Source organism: Diplotaxodon limnothrissa, linkage group LG16 (genome assembly GCF_057381915.1).
Source record: "Diplotaxodon limnothrissa isolate DT_005_m linkage group LG16, D_limnothrissa_male_GT1.1, whole genome shotgun sequence".
NCBI classification, from domain to species: Eukaryota; Metazoa; Chordata; class Actinopteri; order Cichliformes; family Cichlidae; genus Diplotaxodon; species Diplotaxodon limnothrissa.
In genome coordinates this window covers 33,962,543-33,987,038 of record NC_140611.1, presented here as the reverse complement: position 1 = coordinate 33,987,038, position 24,496 = coordinate 33,962,543, and the positions used below count along the sequence as shown (strand labels likewise).

The window sequence follows — 24,496 nt, the reverse complement described above, 5'->3', positions numbered from 1 at the left end:
TGGACAATTACAGAAGAATCTCACACTGTGGACACATTTGCTGCACTAGGTTTACGAGAGGGAGCTAAAAGGGCAGCAAAGATGGCTAATGTAGCCTGTAATGTAGCTAATGTAATGTCCAGCCTTATGTTTCCTGTCACCTGGTTGTCTGTCAAGTGATGTGCACAACACTTCACGTAAGAGATAAAAGAGAAAGACAGAGACGGCACATAGTAACAGTGTAAAGCAAACATTTCACAACATGTTCTGCATCCTCATTTTCAATGGAAAATAAGGCGGTCTTTGACTTTTTCCTTTGCTACTTGAAAGGTTGTTGCCACATTTCAGTACGCAATGGAAAAAGGTTTCACTCTCCAAATGTCATGTTTATATTTAGTGCCTCCCTTTTTCATATCCATGTATTTACAGCTTGAGTCACTCAGACATTCCCAGCAGCAGCAAGGAACTCCTCCTCACATGAACCTTTGAAATCAATGTTTTTACACAAAGAACATGTTTTTTTTCAGTAAGATGTTTGCAACACACTCACCCAACACACCACAGAGGGGCTGAGCAGCTCCAGGAGGCATCCACCTCTCTTAGTTTTATATATGGTAAATCCACTGTGTCTGGGTTTCTCATGCTCAGCAGCTATAAAAACAGAAAAATGATGAAGGGATGAAGAAGAAGATGATGAGGGGCTGGGTGTTCAGTTCGGTTTGCACTCTAATTGCTTTTAATTGGAAAAGGCAGCAAGAAGCCTTAGATATTCTCAATTTTTCAGAATGATCCACGTTTATTCCAATTACGTTTATTTCAAAGTGCTATACATAAAATATGACAGGCATTAGGGTCAATGGCATGGCCTGCATTTGTATAGCGCTTTACTCAGTCCCTAAGGACCCCAAAGCGCTTTACACTACATTCAGTCATTCACCCATTCACACACACATTCACACACTGGCGATGGCAAGCTACATTGTAGCCACAGCTGCCCTGGGGCGCACTGACAGAGGCGAGGCTGCCGGACACTGGCGCCACCGGGCCCTCTGACCAAAAAAGAGCGACGTAAGAAACTATTCAAAATTATAGTCCAGTTTAAGAGCTGAGTATTTATGGAAGTTAGGAATAGGGAAGGAATTTTGTATAATTTAACTTTAGTCTCATTCTAACCACTGATGACTCTGTTGAATAAACTGGAAACCAGTCGTTAACCTGGAAAACCTTTTAAAACACAGGCCTACCTGTACAGCAGTAACTCCTGATCACAATTATTCTGTATTTTTACTAATGCTGATATATTTACTAACATTATCATTATTAGTTAAATCGTCATTAAGAGCAAAGATGATCAGGTTTAAATACAGTAACAACAGGAGGTTCACTGTCTGTGAGTGGTTTTTTACTGAACTTTAAGATGATGTCATGTCCACATACAGCCAGGTGAGGTAAGCCACAGCTGGGATGCAAAGTACAGCACTGAATATGTTTGGTCGTACTGTGTTAGAACATGGCGGCCTCTTGTGGTACAAGGCGGACTGCACACCTGTCTGAGGCTGAGAACCATGGCATCTTCCTCTGCGGTCAGTTGACGGTGTAACAGTAGCTCATCGGGAGGAAGACCTGCCGACAGTGTTTTGTGTTAGTCTTTGTGTCTCAACTACTAACAACTTAAACCACCAAACCGAAACAAAAAGGGAACTAAATTAAAAAAGAATGACCAAAGAAGGAGAAACTGAAATATTGAGCTCAGCAGGACTGGGTTTTTTTTTTTTTCTTTTACTGATGCTAGCTTATTATTATTGTTATTGTTGAAATCTTGTTTTATTTTCACTTGTCAAAATAATAACCATTGTCGCTCATTTCCTGCCTCCAGACATTTAATTTCACATTCACCTCAGTTCCTATCCGGTTGTTCAGTCTGACGTCACTAGCCGTGTCTGGACCTAAACTCCGCTGCAGGTCCATATATCAAACGATCACATGGCATTACTGAGAGTTGAAAAACTGTCTAAAGTCTTTCATCTTTAATAAAATGATCAGCGTTCTGCTCTACCAGGTGTAACAATTGAGTTTAGCATCCAGGCATCCATGAAAACGGAATTTATGACATTTAACGGAGTTAGAAGTTAGCAGGGAGTTAGCTCGCTAGCTTCTATCTAAATACAATATAGCATGTCCTGACTGCGAGGTTTTGGAAACAAATTAAAACGTACAGCTCTGCTATCACTTCCAGCATAAATGAAGACAGAAAACTAAAAAGCAGTGACGTTTGTAGGGTTACTGAAGTTGGGCTAGCTGGTATATAATGATGTGCTACGTGACCGCTAGCGACACAGCTATGTTAGCATAATATAAACAAGCTAACTTTTTTTCCACTCGATAAAAGTTAACGTGAGTGTTCTCGGTGGTCAGGAACAAATGTAATCGCATGGCAGGATGCTGTAAAAGGACCAAACTTCAGCCAGGAGAACAACTGAGATAATCCATCCACAATACGAGGTTAGTCATTCATATACTGTTGCATGGGCTGGGCTGTAGTTACATCCTAAGGTTTTAAAAACTGAGCTTAAATAAATGATTAGCGGTAATAAAAGCCGAGGGAGGTCAACAGTGATCACTGACTGTTTTAGGAGCTTTTTGAGATCAAATAGAAGAAAATACATAACATTAAACATGTTAACAACACAAAAGCCATATTAAACGCAGAATACTTTAGGCCCGGAAGTAGGATTCGTCGTGTCATCACTGAACAACCGGATTCTAATCCTCTCAAACCTGGCACCTAGTCGATACTTTTAGGTTGTCTTATTAGAGTCATGAGTTACACACAAGTAAGCCCATAGTCTGAGGGTGAAGTGCTCTAATGGAATGATACAGTACTATGAGGTTTTTAAGATAAGATGGGTACTGAGTATTCAGGAGCCCCCGTCAGTATTCCTGCTACAGGCTTCTGTATCACCATCAATGATGGCTCTGCTCACCCGTTACCTGTTAATATGAGAGAATAGTTTAACTAAAAGGAAAGATTCACTGTGAATAAGACAAAAAGTTTATTTGAATGATTTTAAACAGGTCAAAATACCCTGCCTTTCGCCGTACCACAGCTGACAGCCTCCACCCGCTCCGCGACCCTCAAAAAGGATAAGCGGAAGCGAATGGATAAATAGACAATGTATACAAAAATATAAAAACATAAGAAAGCCACACCACAGTGTAATTACTATAAACTACTCATCAACTTCCTGTGTATTTTTTTCTCTATAACGGTGCAAAGTCCACACTGGTGACTGTGTAAACAGGTTTATGTCCATAAAACTAAAAAATAGCATGGACACATCGATACACACAGATTTCATAAAATACTTAACAAATAATTACCGTGTCACTACTAATAAATCATGGTCTTTGTGTTTGTGATGTGTTATTATTGCTATGTCCAGTGTTGTTGCATAGACTATATGTAAAACATAGAGATAGTTTCCTGGTGCGCTGATGTAAAACTGTCTCAAACCTGTATTCTTTTCATGGCCAAAAAAAGTTTGGCTCTGTAGAAGGACTTTGGCACAAAAAAATGACACAGACCAGAGAAGATTAATCAGTTTACATATTTATTATTTCAGAATTTTATTGGCACATTTTCAAAAATATACCTGCTTCTGACAAATGATCTCAGTAAACACTTTCCAGGTGTCTTTATGGTGACTTTAGTTCTAAAACATATAGTTATTTTTTTAAAATTATGTTCCAATTAAAAGCAAAAGTGACACTGAAGCAGGCTTTGCTTTAAGGCGCAGCTTTTTTAAATATGTGAATCAGCCTTCTGTTTTACACATTATTTATATTTAACTTATTTTTTCTTATATTTGTCAAACGATTTTTAAGTAAAGGATTAGATACTAATGTTTCCATGCAGGTCCCTCCAGAAATGTTCATCTAGTCAGAGTCACTGCTGCAGGAGCTGCTGAAGTCCTGGAGAAGAGACAGATGATACCTGGTGAATTCCTCACACTGATTCTAAATTCAGTTTTTTAACTCTTTTTGGCTCAGTGGTTAGGATGAGGGGTTTATTTTTCACCTTTGACCTCAAAATATCCTTAAAATTGGCTTAAAGTGTGCATTTGCTGTCCTGCTACCTGCTGAATAACCTTTTGAAAACATCTTATGAATAACAGTATTTCAGTGATCTTTTTCAGGATGTATTATACAAACATGTCACACTTCACTTGCACCTGAATACTGAATATTTCCTGTTTTGGATAAAATCTGCACATTAGTAATATTCAGTCTCACCCCGTAACCATCCTTCCCTTCTTGTGGCATCTGATGTGCTTGTGTGTGCGCTTATACTCATGCTCACATTTCTTTTTATTTCCACCACTGCCAACACCTTGTCCACCACTGCCAACACCTTGTCCACCGCTGCCAACACCTTGTCCACCGCTACCAACACCTTCTCTGCCAAATCCACAATCGGCAAGGCTAATAGTGCAGCCAAACTCATGGCTGCTGTCACCACCTTTTCCGCCAAGGCCAGTACTGCAGCTAAAGTCACTGCCACCACCTTGTCCACCACAGCCTTTTCCTTGCCCCCTTGAAGATGGTCCTCCTATAATTTGAGGTAGATAGACTGACTTTTCTGGGGGTATATAGGAAATATTAAAAAAAAAAGACAAATGATGGGAGCTGTGATATTTACCTTTTCCCTTATCAGCCATTTCCAAACTTTAAACCTCACACACTGTAAGTTCAGTGAAACCTGTTTAGAAAATAAAACACAACATATTCATACTATATCTGAACATACACATTTACGATCATCAGCAGAGATTAAGTGTTGAACTTACTGCGTGCTGGCAATTTGATCCACTGACTCACCTGTCACCTGCCACTTTTTATATGTAAAGCCACACCTCAACCTGAAGTATGCTGAACGCCTATTTAAAGGTCAAATATAATGTTATAGTCTGCAACTGACCATGCACATACTGACAAAACCAGAATTACATGTTGATGTAAGAGCACACGGGTCAGAGTAACACACAAATGCACTTCGATTTCATGCTTAAGTACTTTGTGAGTGAACAGTGTGATTGACAGGGCTGTTTGTTCCTGCATTTTTCTCATGCAAAACAGGTGTGATTATATATGTTATATCATATCTGTACAGCCTTAGAAACAGGAACTTCAGAGAAAGTTTTTTTATAATTTATCTTTTATAATAGTTGTTTGTTTCGTTTGCAGGGCTACATACTCAAGTCAATACTGTTTTAAAGGTGTTGCATTCATAAGTTCAATCCTAACATTGGCAGTTGGAATTAAAGTGGTTATCACCTCACTAAGTTAATTTAGGTTTTTCCCATGTGTTGACATGATCATATGATTATGATCCCTATGCGTGTCACCATCTCCAGTCAGACACATTGTCAGATGACGATGATGAAATGGTAATTAAAAATGTAGAAAGACCATAAAAATATGACAGTGAAATGCTAAATATTCTCAGGTGAGTAAAGCAAACTATTCATCTCATTATTTGCACATTAAAATAAACATTTTAATTCCAGTTAATTATTTTACCACTGAGGTGATAAAATGGAGCCGGATGTTCTCTCAGCTGCAGACTTGGTGCTGTTTAAGGGTTTGACAGTAAACATTATGTTTAAACTTCAGAATTCAAGCATGCAAATTAGAGGTTGGAGGTTGGCACAGATTGGATGTCCAGTTTCAGGATCGTATATAAATGCTAAAATGATTCAAATTTTAGCGAAAAATCTTATATTTTATGCCCATCAGAGAAACACACACTTGACGCTCCTACTCTCCTCGCAGAGGTCTGAAGCATCTTTCAGAAACAGTAATGCTATTTTAGGAGAATTGATTCAGGAGCCTGGTAAGAAGTGAACCACCTCTGTACATAAAGCCCGGGGTTACCCTGACGTTTCCTGGATAAGCTGAATTCCTGTTACCTGGTTTGGGCTTCAGGTTAGTTTCCAGATTAGAGATCAGCAGGTATGAAATCACCACCTACTCAGATCATCAGAAAATACATCAGTACAGGTGTTAAATACCTCTAATGGAACACAGAGCATACACCAAGAAGCGTGCACAGATCCTGAGGCAGAAACTTGATATATAAAGTTGATAACCATCATCAGAGTGGGTTTTTATCTTTGGCTTTTTTCAGCTGATTAATTATTACACAAAAATTATTTTTGAATTCACCAACTTGGCTTTTAGAGGATTTTGCCCATTGTTATAAATACCTCCAAATATACTTGGTCCGTCCTTTCAGGTAACAAACAAAGGTTAACCTGAAACCTCGTTTGGCACTGATATTATATTTTTACAGAGTTGAAGAAGATGCAGTGAAACCTGCTTTCTTAGCATGTTGTCACGCCTCCGACTCTGAACAAATATCAAGATGGATCACACTGGATTAACCAGTTGTGAAGCTTTGTTATGTTTGTTTCCAAGTGCACTTTTTTTCCCCCAAAAGTGACACTCCCACTAAGCCACCAAGCCACAACACAAGGCTTTTTTTTTTTGTACACTTGACACACAGTTCTTCTAATAAATTAACTCTTTACCACACAAGCTGCTGGACTTCAGCCTAGAAAACATAATGGTAGGATTGGTATCAATAACCTCGGCTATGTGCTGCAGTAGGGGATGCAGGCATTGTTGCAGAAAACAGTTGACTGTGAGCGTAAATAAATGTTAAAACATCATGAGATGTGATGGTGGCAGTGCTTTGTGTTACTGAGTTTTGCTGGGATCATGAAACCCTCCTGACTGCATAGAACCTGTTAATGAAAAATCTCTGTGAGTCTTTCCTCTACTGTTTCTTCCTCATCACCCTCGTCTGCCAATATGTTTTGTGTACTTCAGGAAGAGATGACAAAGCCAAACTCTGTATTTCTTTTTTAATTATTAAGATCAAATAAAGAGTAAACTACAAGTAAAAGGGGATGTAAGGCGACATCGACAGGAGTCTGTTTTGTGTACATGAATGTTTAAGATCAGACTGAGAAAGGATTTTAAGGAGGAGCTCTGGCTGTGTGGACAGGAAGTAATTCAAAGAATGAAACGTGTTCGCAGCTGAAACACATCAATGGTGCATGTTCATTGAGTCATTTCAGGTGTGACTTAAAAACAGAGATTATGTGTTCCAGTAAATGTTGTTTTTCTATTTTTTGTTGGAGATATTGATGTTTTTTGGCATGCAGTCTGTTCAGAGCTTGACCTTCCCGGCCAGCCCACTGGTGGGATAAAGTCGTGAGAAGCGGCCGAGGGTCCAGATCGGGAAGACGTTTCTGTATGAGGTGTAGCTGATGGCACAGCTTTTATTGAACACACCTGCAATATTCTCCTGAAAAGGAAGAAGAAAAACAACACATTAACAATCCTGTTGTATTTCACATGGTCATCAATGCAGGGATTAAAGGGACACATGTCCAGTTTTGGAAATATCTGCTGTAGTAACGTCGTCATATAGATGGCACTCGCTGTGTTGGGCCAATAGCACTAAAACAATGCTTTTGAAAAACTAAGCAGCTAAGTCTCTTTACAGAGTGAAGACATTTGTGTTTGATTTTTAGGGTGCGCTGTCCCTTTAAAGGCAGAGAGTCACCTGTGGCCAGTCTCCGTTGGGCAACTGCTTGTCAATCAGCATCTGTACTCCCCTCTCAATGGACTTCCTGTCAGGATGCCTGGTTATGCAGACACACAACATGCATTACATAAACTAAACAACCCGATTAACACAATGCTCACATCACATCTTTATTCTGACTCTTTCTGATTGGTCAGTAGCCCAAAGGTGAGTTGCTCTTTGTTACCTGACAGCCATCAGCCCTAACAGAGCCCAGCAGGTGTTGTGTATCTGAGCGGAGCCACTCTGGATGTAGCGACACTGCTCACATGACTCAAAGTCCTCCCCCCACCCTCCCTCTGGCATCTGCCGGTCCAGCAGGAACTGACAGGCTTTCTGCACCTCTTCGCACACATGTCTGCTCACAAAGAATGTGATACAAAAAGAAATATGTAGGCTAGAGGTCACAGAAGGTCATTGCTGTTCAGCAAGTTTTGGAGAACAATGGGCGGTTTAAACGTAGGAGAATGTGTATAAAAGTCAGTGATTACATCTTACCCATTCTCGTACACGTGACCCATGCAAGCAAAAGCTTCCAGGCCAAACCACATCCCATACGTGAAGCAGACTCCCCAGGAACTAAGCAATGAGACAGGAATGTAAAAGTCATCTTCACAGTATAGTTGGGGCTTTCCTTGCACACCTTTATATCATTTTACTTCCTGCCTTTGTCTGTTTTAACTTCATGTTCTACTCATCGGTTTCACCTGTTGTTCACAAGCATTAGCTGCACCGTTCTGTCACCTGATCAGCTTTGAAAGTTGGTGTAATAGTTTTTCTTTCACATTTCAATAAGGATTAGCCTGCTGCATTTTTTACAAATGCACTTTAATGCACTTGCACCTGCATGCTACTGATTCATGTTAGTTGTTCATCATCTTGTCTTAGGAATATTAGGAAAGTCTGTGGCATCCGTCTGTCCAGGAGAATAAAGAGTTACATTAGTAACATTTTAGGCCCCTTTTCTATGGAACCAGCTTCCAGTTTGGATTCGGGAGACATGCACCATCTCTACTTCTAAGATTAGGCTTAAAGGTTTCCTTTTTTGCTAAATCATATAGTTAGGGCTGGATCAGGTGACCCTGAATCCTCCGTTGGTTATGCTGCAATAGGTGTAGGCTGCTGGGGGATTCCCATGATGCAATGAATGTTTCTTCTTCAGTTGCCTTACTCAATATGTGTTAGTAGACCTCTCTACATTGAATCATACTTGCTATTAATCTCTGGCTCTTTTCCACAGCATGTCTTTTATCCTGTCTTCCTTCTCTCACCTCAACTGGTCACTGTAGATGCACGCCCCTCCTTAAGCCTGGTTCTGCCAGAGGTTTCTTCCTGTTAAAAGGGAGTTCTTCCTTCCTACTGTCGCCAAAGTGCTTTCTCATAGGGGCTCATACGATTGTAGGGTTTTTCTCTGTATGTATTATTGCAGGGTCTACCTTACAATATAAAGCACCTTGAGGTGTTGTTGTGATTTGGCGCTGTTTAAATAAAATTGTTGTCTTTCAGTGTACTTGGTCATTACTTGATGTGTTTTTAATTTTTTCTGTAACAATAGCACTGAAACTTTTTCTCTTCCAAAGTGTAATTTCTCAGTTCAATGCACGGTTACACCGAATAAATAAATCTCAGGTGATCTAATTCCTTTGTGGTTTTGAAGAACCACATAAATGACTTGAGCTTAGCTGATTTTACTAAACCTGACAAACTTCATGTCTATGTTATTATTTCGTTTTTTTGTTTGTGTTTTTTACAAATTTGTCTCTAATGTTCTGGATTTGGGTGCTCTCATATATAAAATCTACCAAGGAGATCCAGTAATAAATCTCTAATTTTGGCCTCACCCTTCCCAAGATCCATCAGGTCTCTGAACTTTCCTGCAGTACTCCAGCCCCTCTCTCAGAGTCGACCTGAAGAAGACACAGCAAACTCAGAGGATCCTCCTGAACTTAAGCGACAACTGAGAAAACACATATGCTCAAGATATTTTCAGAAAAAGACAGTTTGGTTTTATACTCATTTTATTAGGTCAGCTTTAGTTTAAGCCCTGCTAATACTTTGGACAATTACAGAAGAATCTCACACTGTGGACACATTTGCTCCAATGGGTTTATGAGAGGGAGCAGAAAAGATGGCAGTAAGTGTAGCTAATGTCCAGCCTTTGCTGTCACCTACCCGTCTGTCGAGTCATGTACACAAGGGTTCAGGATTGCAGTGCATGTGTGAAAACAGTTTTAGGAGATAGCATACCTCTAAACAACGTGTTTATACCTTATCTCTTCGGCACGGTGATCAGGGTAGACCTTCTGGAAATGCCTCAGAGCCTGCATAACTGCTGAGGTGCACTCCACATATGTGTAATCAATCATGATGTCGCCTGTTTGTGTATGAACGTAAGAGATAAAAGAAAAAGACAGACAAGGCACAAAATAACAGTGAAAAACAAACATTTCACAACATGTTCTGCATCCTCATTTTCAATGGAAAATAAGGCAGTCTTTGACTTTCTGCCCTTTGCTACTGGAAAGGTCATTGCCACATTTTCAGTACGCAATGGAAACAAAGGTTTCCACTCTCCAAATGTCATGTTTATATTTATTGCCTCCCTTTTTCATATCTACATATTTACAGTTTAAGGGACTCAGACATTCCCAGCAACTGCCGGGAACTCCTCCTCACATGACTCTTTGAAATCAAAGTTTCTTTTAGACAGAGACATTTTTTTCAGTAAGATGTTGGCAACACACTCACCGAAAACCTCAGAGGGGTTGAGCAGCTCCAGGAGTCTCCCTCCTCTCTTAGTTTCATATGTGGCAAATCCACCATCTGTGTTTTTCATGCTCAGCAGCTACAAAAACAGAAACATGGTGAAAAGATGAAGAAGAGGATGACGAGGGGCGGGGTCTTCAGTTCAGTTTGCACTCCAATTGCGTTTAAAATGAAATGGCAGCAAGATTTCACAGGAAGCCTTAGATATTCTCAATTTTTCTCAACACTCCACATTTATTTCAACAACGTTTATTTCAGTTAGTGCTGTACATAAAATACGATAGGCATTAGAGGTCAAATGTGCAACATAAGGTAATATTAGAGTGTTAAACCTAGAAAATCAATTAGAAATTACAGTCAAGTTTAAGAGCTGAGTATTTATTTGGTTCATTTAAAATACGAGCAGAAGCCTGCTGCAGCAGACCTGCAGATCTCTGGGATGTGTGGGGCATAAAACACAAACAGGATGTGGAGAGTATGAACTGTAAACAAAAAAAAAAAAAAAAAAAAAAAAAAGGCTTACTGACTAAGTCCTCCTTTTTTGTACTCACCACGTTGACGGCATCACACAGACGCTCAGAGGGGACGGGCTGCCTGATGGAGGGGCGGAGCTCCTGCAGCAGCATCAGTGACTTCAGGCCTTCTGCAGTGCAGTCGGCCACAATCCAACCACAGTCACGGGTACTGAAGGGGAAACCTCCCTGAAAGAAATGCAGTGCATGCTTTACTTATACACATAAGCTAAATTTAAGACGGTTTATGTTTCGTCAAAGCACATTCGAGTGATTTATTTAACAATGATAAATAAACTGGTTAAAAGCGACTGCAGGGTGATAATATCTGTACCTTATTCATCTGTCTGTAGTACTTCTGATATTGAGGAGGATTCTCCGGGATCTGTAAGAGCGAAAAACTGGTCAGCCATTTAAAATAAACATTTTTTAAAGTGTCAAAATAAAATGATGAAGTCTTGAAACTTGGGGCCATCTTAGAAGCTCATGCAGCATGTATTTGGCCCGTTATCTTAAAACATACAATTACATTTCAATGGTCATCAGGACACAGAAACTGCATGTTTAAATCACCAGTCAAATCGGATTAAAATCACTTAAGTATCTGCAAACGTTTCTCCAAATAAAGTTTTAAAAAAACATTTTTCACTAAAAGGTATTACTTCTATCATCATCATTGCTGTTAGGGAATTCACCCATAGATTATAATTCAGGATTCTTTGATTTCTGGAAGAAAAACTAAAATATACTACTAAAACAATGTGTACTACTTTCTGGTTTCCAACTTTAATGTTTAGGTGAATTATCCCAATCAGAAGCTAGTTTTTCAGATTATTCAGACACCACATAAATATGCAAAGAACACAAAAAAATTTGTTTTCATTATCAAAGCCATTCGGTGGATAAAGTGCATCTCCTTGCTGTACCTGTGTGATAGTGAGAAACTGATGGGCGTCTCGAAGGCATTCAGCTAGTTTTGGGTCGTCCTGAGCTCCTGCCTGAAAAAAACAAAACAAAACTGCAACACACAAAAGTAGTTTTCCTGATGTGTTTTTATGTCAAACACAGCACTAAAACAGCTCGTCAAGGTCGTCTTGATCTCGGACTAAATTACACAGGTAACATTTCTGTTACCAGATAATATTTATTGACAAAGTTGATTGTGACGTCCCGTTTAGGACTATGTGTTGGCTCAGTGTTTGACTAGTTCGACTCTCATCAAATTTTACTCACTGATTTCATATGTGGAGTTTCTCAGGGCCCAATTCTGGGTACACAGCTGTGTCTGAGTACAATAACGTGCATTTTACCTAAATTTAGAAGCAAAAAGTTATCCAGGTCATCCAGGTTATATCTTTAAGACATTGCTGTCTGTTTTCTGTTTTCATGGATAGATAGAGCTGGGTGTCATCTGCATAGCAGTGAAAATGTATGCTGTGCCTTCTAATGATGCTGCCTAAGGGAAGCATGTATAATGTAAACAGAATTGGTCCTAGCACTGAACCCTGTGGAACTCCATAACTAACCTTAGTGTGTGAAGAGGACTCTCCATTTACATTAACAAATTGGAGTCTAGTAGTTAGATATGATAAAAACCACTGCAGTGCAGTACCTGTAATACCTACAGTATGTTCTAATCGCTATAATAGGATATTATGGTCAACAGTATCGAATGCTGCACTGAGGTCTAACAGGACAAGAACAGAGATGAGTCCACTGTCAGAGGCCATAAGAAGATCATTTGTAACCTTCACTAAAGCTGTTTCTGTGCTGTGATGAGCTCTGAAACCTGAGTGAAACTTCAAATAAGCCATTCCTCTGCAGATGATCTGTTAGCTGTTTGACAATTCAAGGATTTGAATTCCATATGAAATTAAGGTTGGAGATTGGCCTATAATTAGCGAAGACAGCTCAGTCAAGGGATGGATGATTAAGTAATGATTTAACTACTGCCAGCTTGAAGGCCTGTGGAACAGAGCTAATTATTAGAGATAGGCTGCTCATATTTAAGATTGAAGCATTAATTAATGGCAGCACTTCTTTAAGCAGTCTTGTCAAATACAGATGGAGGGCTGTTGGAGGGGTTTTACATATGAGCATGAATGTGCTTTGGTTGAAATTACTGTAAGCATTAGAGGTCATCTTTGTCTTACCTCGAGGTAAGCCTGCACAGCAAAGCAGGTGTCCCAGAGCTGAGATCCATTCGTCCCCTGTGTCAGAAAAGAGATTGGATTAATCCCAAAGCAAGAAACAAACAAGTAAACTAAAACAATGTGTTTAGAAGGCAATAAATTTATGTATTCAAGTAGATTTTGGGCTATTCTTTGGATTAATGCACCACCTGAACTTTAGCTGTCGGCAAAACTGATTCTATGGATTCTTCTTTCTACATCGGTGATGCACCATTCTCCTCTATATCTCACACTTAATGACATCTTTCTGCTGTGAGAATAATATGGATTTAATAAAGGCTCAGTAAAGAGTTTCTTCTTTCTTCTTTTGCAAGCTGGAGGTGCAGAGATCCTCAGAAACACACCTTCAAATGTTAAAGAGGTAAAACAAAGACAGAACAAATTCTCACCTGCATTTTCATTCCATCCAGTCCCAACCTGGTACACAGAGAACTTACAGTAAGTTTATCAGTTTTACACCTTTTGTAAATGATTTTTTTCTGTATGTTGCATAGTTGAAGTTGTTCTTGAAGCTGGAGTTTGGTTTGTTTTTATTACTGAACTGTTCAAGATCGGCTGACTGACCAGAGGTAGTCCGGGATCCTGGACACGTGCTCCTGAAAGGCTGCAGAGGAGGGACCATCGACATACCAGCGAACCAGCATGTTGATAGTCTTGGAGATCTGAGGAGAACCATCAGCAGATATCTAACTGCACGTTGCTCTTTTTATTTTACACTGTTGGTTCAAAACATACTTAGAAAACAGGAAATACTTTGTATCAATAGGTAACTTCACATCTGAGCAGACAAGTATCACATGTGGAGTTCCCCAAGGTTCCATCTTGGGACCCCTTCTGTTTAACATTTACATGCTCCCACTGGCACAGATTATAAAGAACAACAAAATAAACTATCATAGCTATGCAGATGACATACAAATATATATCACAATGTCACCAGGAGACCAAGGCCCTGTACAGGCTCTTGGTAAATGCATTGAGGAAATCAATGACTGGTTGTACCACAATTTTCTCCAGCTAAACAAAAACAAAACTTAAGTAATAGTCTTTGGCGCCAAAGAAAAACGATTACAGGTCACCAGAGAACTTCAATCTATACACCTAAAAATCAGAAACCAGGAGAGAAATTTGGGTGTAGTGATGGATGCAGACCTAAACTTACAAAAACACATTAAGACAATAACAAAGTCAGCTTACTATCACCTCAAGAATATTTCAAGGATAAAAGATCTGATGTCTCAACAGGACCTGGAAAAACTAGTCCATGCATTCATCTTTAGTAGGCTTGATTACTGTAACAGCATCTTTACAGGTCTACCTAAAAAAATAAGTCAGACATCTACAGCTCATTCAGAACTGCTCGAGTCCTCACTAAGACCAAAAAAGTGGACCACATCAGTCCAGCTCTGAGGTCTTTACACTGGCTGCCTGTCCGTCAGAGGATAGACTTTAAAGTTCTGATGCTGGTCTATAAACCTCTGAATGGTTTAGGACCAAAATACATCAGTGTCCTCCTGACCCAGTATGAACCTTCCAGATCCCTCAGGTCATCTGGATCCGGTCTTTTATCAGTTCCCAGAGTCAGAACCAGACACGGAGAAGCTGCATTCAGCTTTTATGCTCCTTATATCTGGGACAAACTCCCAGAAAGCCTCAGATCAGCTGAAACACTCAGTTTATTTAAATCCAGGTTGAAGACTCACCTGTTCTCAACTGCATTTGAATAAAGCACCAAATCCACACTTTTAAGCTTAAATTTCCAAACTTACATTTTAACTACGGTACTGATTTTATCTACTGTTCTGATTTTATATACTGTTTTTTTGTTTGTTTGTTTTTTAACAATTTTAAATCATGCTTTTTATTTGTTTTTGTTTTTAATGTCTCTGTAAAGCACTTTGAATCACCTTGTTGTTGAATTGTGCTATATAAATAAACTTGCCTTGCCTAAATAAGATGATTTAAATAAATTTTGCACCTAGAAACTCAAACTCCACAAATCTGTGTTCTTTGCTTCGAGTATCTGTGTATTAGTTACCGGGCCAATGCTGATGCATTTCGTGTAGCGATCGTCGGCCTCGATGTGATCATACAGCTCTTTGACTGCTTTTCCTCTCAGCGTGGTACTGTGGTGGGCTTCGTATACATTTAACACCACTGCAGGCCAAAAGGAACAAAGTCACAGGGTTAGAGAAGAGAGTGGAGGGGAATACCCACTGAAAACACTTATTACCATCCTCACTGTGTAAAACACCCTCCAGACAAAACTTTTCTATTAAAGTAAATTGGTAAATGTTGTAATTTTTATTCTTACCATCTCTACATTGTTTTAAACTGTGTGATCAAAGACATTCCTTTGTCTCTGACCACTTCTCCAGCCAATTTGGTGCTGGGGGAGGCTGACGTGGGTTTTATTAGGCACATCTTATCTGAAAGATCTGTTTCTTGTGTTGTAAGCTTCCTGCTTTTATGATCGTTTTGGTGAGCAGGAGGACACACAAACGCACCCCCATGACACACACACACGTTCTTGCACATGCAAAGACATGCATACACGTGCACACACATACACATAGTGCCTTGTCTTTTAGAACCATTGGGGGGTTTTACGGTGGGAGGTGCTTGTGTTGTGATGTGTATTGTAACAGTTTGTCAATAAATAGCTGTGAGGAGAGCTGCTCTTTGAAGGACTTGGTTTGGAGACAGGTGAGGAGCGTTTAGCTCCACAGCCTGGTTCTGACCAAGCCGTCCCTCATTAGCGAGTAAAAGACCGGTTGAAGATGTTCTGTCTTGTTTTCGTTCTCCATGAGGAATAAGTCTCTAAATTAGCGGAGCCTGTGGAAACACAGACTCAGCAGTTTCTCTTTCCTTCATATCTGCTGCTGAAAGCTTTGCTGTTGTGCAAAACATCTGTTAGTCCATTTTTTCTTAGCAGTCATTACAACCCAACTGTTTTAAATGTGCAGCTCTGGAGGCAGGTATTCACAGGTCAGACTTACTGTAAGCGACTGTGAGGAGTGTGCTGTGAGGTGTGTACATGTCACATGCTGCCACGTTGTTCCTCTGCGCCGGCCAGTTTATAAAAGCATAGTCCTGCACGTAAAGCTCCTATAGCACAAAGAACAAGGCCCATGTTATTGATATACATACAGACTACAGAGGAAGAGAACAATTAAAGGCAAAACACAGGCACAGGAACACACTCTATTCACATAATTCTCCTAGACTCCAACCTCAGCCTAAAAAATAAGAACAAGGAAGAGACAGACAGACAGGTAGATATAAAAAAAAAAGGAAGAAAACAAACATAAAAAGCGAGAGCGAAACTAAAATAAGAAAAGGAAAGAAGGACTGAGAGGCAGGGCTCTAGAGTGCGACCAATTTGGTCGCAAATGCAACCAAATTTTTCAGTGATGCGACTAAAAATAAATAAATAAATAAATCTTTGGTCACACCAGTGCGACCAACTGTTTGGGTAACAAAAAAAAATCTCGTGTGGTCAACAACAGACACACGTTATGCCCCTATCGTGGACTAAACCAATCAGAGACAGTCAGGGGCGGGACCTCTCTGATCGGCCGTGGTCCAGTTGAAAGTGCAGGTGGAAGAGGGAGGTGAGTAGCTTGAATAAAGCGATATCGACTCATTAAATCCTGAATTGACTTTTAAATATAACTGTGTTTTGCCAGAAACGCCAAATTCTCCGATTAAAGCTCACAAAACTATTTCAACAACCACCAAACAGCAAATGAGAGCAGGTACACGGATTCCACACAAAGACGTAAACACGGAGCGGACCCGACGCATCAGAATCAGCTTTGTCTTTCTCGGCTTTCTCACCCGACGGCCCGTAGACGGATATGCCGTCGGAGCTCAGCGATTCTGATGCGTCTGGTCTGCTCTGTGTTTACATCTTTTTGCGCTGATTCTGAGCTGCAGGTTTAGTCTCTCTCCAACCAAAATTCACCGAGCCAGCAGCAAAAGAAGCATCAAACTGCGCTTCACATTTGATAAACATCGTCATGAATTCCCTCTGAGTTTTGCTGGTTTGCTTATTCAAAATTATAGTCCAGTTTAAGAGCTGAGTATTTATGGAAGTTAGGAATAGGGAAGGAATTTTGTATAATTTAACTTTAGTCTCATTCTAACCACTGATGACTCTGTTGAATAAACTGGAAACCAGTCGTTAACCTGGAAAACCTTTTAAAACACAGGCCTACCTGTACAGCAGTAACTCCTGATCACAATTATTCTGTATTTTTACTAATGCTGATATATTTACTAACATTATCATTATTAGTTAAATCGTCATTAAGAGCAAAGATGATCAGGTTTAAATACAGTAACAACAGGAGGTTCACTGTCTGTGAGTGGTTTTTTACTGAACTTTAAGATGATGTCATGTCCACATACAGCCAGGTGAGGTAAGCCACAGCTGGGATGCAAAGTACAGCACTGAATATGTTTGGTCGTACTATGTTAGAACATGGCGGCCTCTTGTGGTACAAGGCGGACTGCACACCTGTCTGAGGCTGAGAACCATGGCATCTTCCTCTGCGGTCAGTTGACGGTGTAACAGTAGCTCATCGGGAGGAAGACCTGCCGACAGTGTTTTGTGTTAGTCTTTGTGTCTCAACTACTAACAACTTAAACCACCAAACCGAAACAAAAAGGGAACTAAATTAAAAAAGAATGACCAAAGAAGGAGAAACTGAAATATTGAGCTCAGCAGGACTGGGTTTTTTTTTTTTTCTTTTACTGATGCTAGCTTATTATTATTGTTATTGTTGAAATCTTGTTTTATTTTCACTTGTCAAAATAATAACCATTGTCGCTCATTTCCTGCCTCCAGACATTTAATTTCACATTCACCTCAGTTCCTATCCGGTTGTTCAGTCTGACGTCACTAGCCGTGTCTGGACCTAAACTCCGCTGCAGGTCCATATATCAAACGATCACATGGCATTACTGAGAGTTGAAAAACTGTCTAAAGTCTTTCATCTTTAATAAAATGATCAGCGTTCTGCTCTACCAGGTGTAACAATTGAGTTTAGCATCCAGGCATCCATGAAAACGGAATTTATGACATTTAACGGAGTTAGAAGTTAGCAGGGAGTTAGCTCGCTAGCTTCTATCTAAATACAATATAGCATGTCCTGACTGCGAGGTTTTGGAAACAAATTAAAACGTACAGCTCTGCTATCACTTCCAGCATAAATGAAGACAGAAAACTAAAAAGCAGTGACGTTTGTAGGGTTACTGAAGTTGGGCTAGCTGGTATATAATGATGTGCTACGTGACCGCTAGCGACACAGCTATGTTAGCATAATATAAACAAGCTAACTTTTTTTCCACTCGATAAAAGTTAACGTGAGTGTTCTCGGTGGTCAGGAACAAATGTAATCGCATGGCAGGATGCTGTAAAAGGACCAAACTTCAGCCAGGAGAACAACTGAGATAATCCATCCACAATACGAGGTTAGTCATTCATATACTGCTGCATGGGCTGGGCTGTAGTTACATCCTAAGGTTTTAAAAACTGAGCTTAAATAAATGATTAGCGGTAATAAAAGCCGAGGGAGGTCAACAGTGATCACTGACTGTTTTAGGAGCTTTTTGAGATCAAATAGAAGAAAATACATAACATTAAACATGTTAACAACACAAAAGCCATATTAAACGCAGAATACTTTAGGCCCGGAAGTAGGATTCGTCGTGTCATCACTGAACAACCGGATTCTAATCCTCTCAAACCTGGCACCTAGTCGATACTTTTAGGTTGTCTTATTAGAGTCATGAGTTACACACAAGTAAGCCCATAGTCTGAGGGTGAAGTGCTCTAATGGAATGATACAGTACTATGAGGTTTTTAAGATAAGATGGGTACTGAGTATTCAGGAGCCCCCGTCAGTATTCCTGCTACAGGCTTCTGTATCACCATCAATGATGGCTCTGCTCACCCGTTACCTGTTAATATGAGAGAATAGTTTAACTAAAAGGAAAGATTCACTGTGAATAAGACAAAAAGTTTATTTGAATGATTTTAAACAGGTCAAAATACCCTGCCTTTCGCCGTACCACAGCTGACAGCCTCCACCCGCTCCGCGACCCTCAAAAAGGATAAGCGGAAGCGAATGGATAAATAGACAATGTATACAAAAATATAAAAACATAAGAAAGCCACACCACAGTGTAATTACTATAAACTACTCATCAACTTCCTGTGTATTTTTTTCTCTATAACGGTGCAAAGTCCACACTGGTGACTGTGTAAACAGGTTTATGTCCATAAAACTAAAAAATAGCATGGACACATCGATACACACAGATTTCATAAAATACTTAACAAATAATTACCGTGTCACTACTAATAAATCATGGTCTTTGTGTTTGTGATGTGTTATTATTGCTATGTCCAGTGTTGTTGCATAGACTATATGTAAAACATAGAGATAGTTTCCTGGTGCGCTGATGTAAAACTGTCTCAAACCTGTATTCTTTTCATGGCCAAAAAAAGTTTGGCTCTGTAGAAGGACTTTGGCACAAAAAAATGACACAGACCAGAGAAGATTAATCAGTTTACATATTTATTATTTCAGAATTTTATTGGCACATTTTCAAAAATATACCTGCTTCTGACAAATGATCTCAGTAAACACTTTCCAGGTGTCTTTATGGTGACTTTAGTTCTAAAACATATAGTTATTTTTTTAAAATTATGTTCCAATTAAAAGCAAAAGTGACACTGAAGCAGGCTTTGCTTTAAGGCGCAGCTTTTTTAAATATGTGAATCAGCCTTCTGTTTTACACATTATTTATATTTAACTTATTTTTTCTTATATTTGTCAAACGATTTTTAAGTAAAGGATTAGATACTAATGTTTCCATGCAGGTCCCTCCAGAAATGTTCATCTAGTCAGAGTCACTGCTGCAGGAGCTGCTGAAGTCCTGGAGAAGAGACAGATGATACCTGGTGAATTCCTCACACTGATTCTAAATTCAGTTTTTTAACTCTTTTTGGCTCAGTGGTTAGGATGAGGGGTTTATTTTTCACCTTTGACCTCAAAATATCCTTAAAATTGGCTTAAAGTGTGCATTTGCTGTCCTGCTACCTGCTGAATAACCTTTTGAAAACATCTTATGAATAACAGTATTTCAGTGATCTTTTTCAGGATGTATTATACAAACATGTCACACTTCACTTGCACCTGAATACTGAATATTTCCTGTTTTGGATAAAATCTGCACATTAGTAATATTCAGTCTCACCCCGTAACCATCCTTCCCTTCTTGTGGCATCTGATGTGCTTGTGTGTGCGCTTATACTCATGCTCACATTTCTTTTTATTTCCACCACTGCCAACACCTTGTCCACCACTGCCAACACCTTGTCCACCGCTGCCAACACCTTGTCCACCGCTACCAACACCTTCTCTGCCAAATCCACAATCGGCAAGGCTAATAGTGCAGCCAAACTCATGGCTGCTGTCACCACCTTTTCCGCCAAGGCCAGTACTGCAGCTAAAGTCACTGCCACCACCTTGTCCACCACAGCCTTTTCCTTGCCCCCTTGAAGATGGTCCTCCTATAATTTGAGGTAGATAGACTGACTTTTCTGGGGGTATATAGGAAATATTAAAAAAAAAAGACAAATGATGGGAGCTGTGATATTTACCTTTTCCCTTATCAGCCATTTCCAAACTTTAAACCTCACACACTGTAAGTTCAGTGAAACCTGTTTAGAAAATAAAACACAACATATTCATACTATATCTGAACATACACATTTACGATCATCAGCAGAGATTAAGTGTTGAACTTACTGCGTGCTGGCAATTTGATCCACTGACTCACCTGTCACCTGCCACTTTTTATATGTAAAGCCACACCTCAACCTGAAGTATGCTGAACGCCTATTTAAAGGTCAAATATAATGTTATAGTCTGCAACTGACCATGCACATACTGACAAAACCAGAATTACATGTTGATGTAAGAGCACACGGGTCAGAGTAACACACAAATGCACTTCGATTTCATGCTTAAGTACTTTGTGAGTGAACAGTGTGATTGACAGGGCTGTTTGTTCCTGCATTTTTCTCATGCAAAACAGGTGTGATTATATATGTTATATCATATCTGTACAGCCTTAGAAACAGGAACTTCAGAGAAAGTTTTTTTATAATTTATCTTTTATAATAGTTGTTTGTTTCGTTTGCAGGGCTACATACTCAAGTCAATACTGTTTTAAAGGTGTTGCATTCATAAGTTCAATCCTAACATTGGCAGTTGGAATTAAAGTGGTTATCACCTCACTAAGTTAATTTAGGTTTTTCCCATGTGTTGACATGATCATATGATTATGATCCCTATGCGTGTCACCATCTCCAGTCAGACACATTGTCAGATGACGATGATGAAATGGTAATTAAAAATGTAGAAAGACCATAAAAATATGACAGTGAAATGCTAAATATTCTCAGGTGAGTAAAGCAAACTATTCATCTCATTATTTGCACATTAAAATAAACATTTTAATTCCAGTTAATTATTTTACCACTGAGGTGATAAAATGGAGCCGGATGTTCTCTCAGCTGCAGACTTGGTGCTGTTTAAGGGTTTGACAGTAAACATTATGTTTAAACTTCAGAATTCAAGCATGCAAATTAGAGGTTGGAGGTTGGCACAGATTGGATGTCCGGTTTCAGGATCGTATATAAATGCTAAAATGATTCAAATTTTAGCGAAAAATCTTATATTTTATGCCCATCAGAGAAACACACACTTGACGCTCCTAATCTCCTCGCAGAGGTCTGAAGCATCTTTCAGAAACAGTAATGCTATTTTAGGAGAATTGATTCAGGAGCCTGGTAAGAAGTGAACCACCTCTGTACATAAAGCCCGGGGTTACCCTGACGTTTCCTGGATAAGCTGAATTCCTGTTACCTGGTTTGGGCTTCAGGTTAGTTTCCAGATTAGAGATCAGCAGGTATGAAATCACCACCTACTCAGATCATCAGAAAATACATCAGTACAGGTGTTAAATACCTCTAATGGAACACAGAGCATACACCAAGAAGCGTGCACAGATCCTGAGGCAGAAACTTGATATATAAAGTTGATAACCATCATCAGAGTGGGTTTTTATCTTTGGCTTTTTTCAGCTGATTAATTATTACACAAAAATTATTTTTGAATTCACCAACTTGGCTTTTAGAGGATTTTGCCCATTGTTATAAATACCTCCAAATACACTTGGTCCGTCCTTTCAGGTAACAAACAAAGGTTAACCTGAAACCTCGTTTGGCACTGATATTATATTTTTACAGAGTTGAAGAAGATGCAGTGAAACCTGCTTTCTTAGCATGTTGTCACGCCTCCGACTCTGAACAAATATCAAGATGGATCACACTGGATTAACCAGTTGTGAAGCTTTGTTATGTTTGTTTCCAAGTGCACTTTTTTTCCCCCCAAAGTGACACTCCCACTAAGCCACCAAGCCACAACACAAGGCTTTTTTTTTTTGTACACTTGACACACAGTTCTTCTAATAAATTAACTCTTTACCACACAAGCTGCTGGACTTCAGCCTAGAAAACATAATGGTAGGATTGGTATCAATAACCTCGGCTATGTGCTGCAGTAGGGGATGCAGGCATTGTTGCAGAAAACAGTTGACTGTGAGCGTAAATAAATGTTAAAACATCATGAGATGTGATGGTGGCAGTGCTTTGTGTTACTGAGTTTTGCTGGGATCATGAAACCCTCCTGACTGCATAGAACCTGTTAATGAAAAATCTCTGTGAGTCTTTCCTCTACTGTTTCTTCCTCATCACCCTCGTCTGCCAATATGTTTTGTGTACTTCAGGAAGAGATGACAAAGCCAAACTCTGTATTTCTTTTTTAATTATTAAGATCAAATAAAGAGTAAACTACAAGTAAAAGGGGATGTAAGGCGACATCGACAGGAGTCTGTTTTGTGTACATGAATGTTTAAGATCAGACTGAGAAAGGATTTTAAGGAGGAGCTCTGGCTGTGTGGACAGGAAGTAATTCAAAGAATGAAACGTGTTCGCAGCTGAAACACATCAATGGTGCATGTTCATTGAGTCATTTCAGGTGTGACTTAAAAACAGAGATTATGTGTTCCAGTAAATGTTGTTTTTCTATTTTTTGTTGGAGACATTGATGTTTTTTGGCATGCAGTCTGTTCAGAGCTTGACCTTCCCGGCCAGCCCACTGGTGGGATAAAGTCGTGAGAAGCGGCCGAGGGTCCAGATCGGGAAGACGTTTCTGTATGAGGTGTAGCTGATGGCACAGCTTTTATTGAACACACCTGCAATTTTCTCCTGAAAAGGAAGAAGAAAAACAACACATTAACAATCCTGTTGTATTTCACATGGTCATCAATGCAGGGATTAAAGGGACACATGTCCAGTTTTGGAAATATCTGCTGTAGTAACGTCGTCATATAGATGGCACTCGCTGTGTTGGGCTAAAACAATGCTTTTGAAAAACTAAGCAGCTAAGTCTCTTTACAGAGTGAAGACATTTGTGTTTGATTTTTAGGGTGCGCTGTCCCTTTAAAGGCAGAGAGTCACCTGTGGCCAGTCTCCGTTGGGCAACTGCTTGTCAATCAGCATCTGTACTCCCCTCTCAATGGACTTCCTGTCAGGATGCCTGGTTATGCAGACACACAACATGCATTACATAAACTAAACAACCCGATTAACACAATGCTCACATCACATCTTTATTCTGACTCTTTCTGATTGGTCAGTAGCCCAAAGGTGAGTTGCTCTTTGTTACCTGACAGCCATCAGCCCTAACAGAGCCCAGCAGGTGTTGTGTATCTGAGCGGAGCCACTCTGGATGTAGCGACGCTGCTCACATGACTCAAAGTCCTCCCCCCACCCTCCCTCTGGCATCTGCCGGTCCAGCAGGAACTGACAGGCTTTCTGCACCTCTTCGCACACATGTCTGCTCACAAAGAATGTGATACAAAAAGAAATATGTAGGCTAGAGGTCACAGAAGGTCATTGCTGTTCAGCAAGTTTTGGAGAACAATGGGCGGTTTAAACGTAGGAGAATGTGTATAAAAGTCAGTGATTACATCTTACCCATTCTCGTACACGTGACCCATGCAAGCAAAAGCTTCCAGGCCAAACCACATCCCATACGTGAAGCAGACTCCCCAGGAACTAAGCAATGAGACAGGAATGTAAAAGTCATCTTCACAGTATAGTTGGGGCTTTCCTTGCACACCTTTATATCATTTTACTTCCTGCCTTTGTCTGTTTTAACTTCATGTTCTACTCATCGGTTTCACCTGTTGTTCACAAGCATTAGCTGCACCGTTCTGTCACCTGATCAGCTTTGAAAGTTGGTGTAATA

At 39.8% G+C, this 24,496-nt stretch overlaps 1 protein-coding gene across 1 annotated transcript; it reads right to left on the bottom strand.

Annotated features, from left to right (window-relative positions):
* Window positions 1–7,153: 7,153 nt before the first annotated feature.
* Window positions 7,154–24,275, bottom strand: LOC146616563 (lanosterol synthase-like). Its single transcript, XM_085374316.1, has 20 exons — window positions 24,223–24,275; window positions 23,912–24,082; window positions 23,704–23,782; window positions 23,326–23,451; window positions 20,440–20,688; window positions 16,103–16,211; window positions 15,142–15,260; window positions 13,668–13,765; window positions 13,493–13,520; window positions 13,065–13,121; window positions 11,838–11,909; window positions 11,246–11,296; window positions 10,951–11,100; window positions 10,382–10,478; window positions 9,902–10,007; window positions 9,475–9,540; window positions 8,132–8,212; window positions 7,821–7,991; window positions 7,613–7,691; window positions 7,154–7,351 (listed from the first exon to the last, which is right to left on the bottom strand). The coding sequence occupies exons 1-20, from the start codon at window positions 24,273–24,275 to the stop codon at window positions 7,214–7,216; spliced, it is 2,100 nt and encodes a 699-aa protein (XP_085230442.1). The 3' UTR covers window positions 7,154–7,213.
* Window positions 24,276–24,496: the final 221 nt, after the last annotated feature.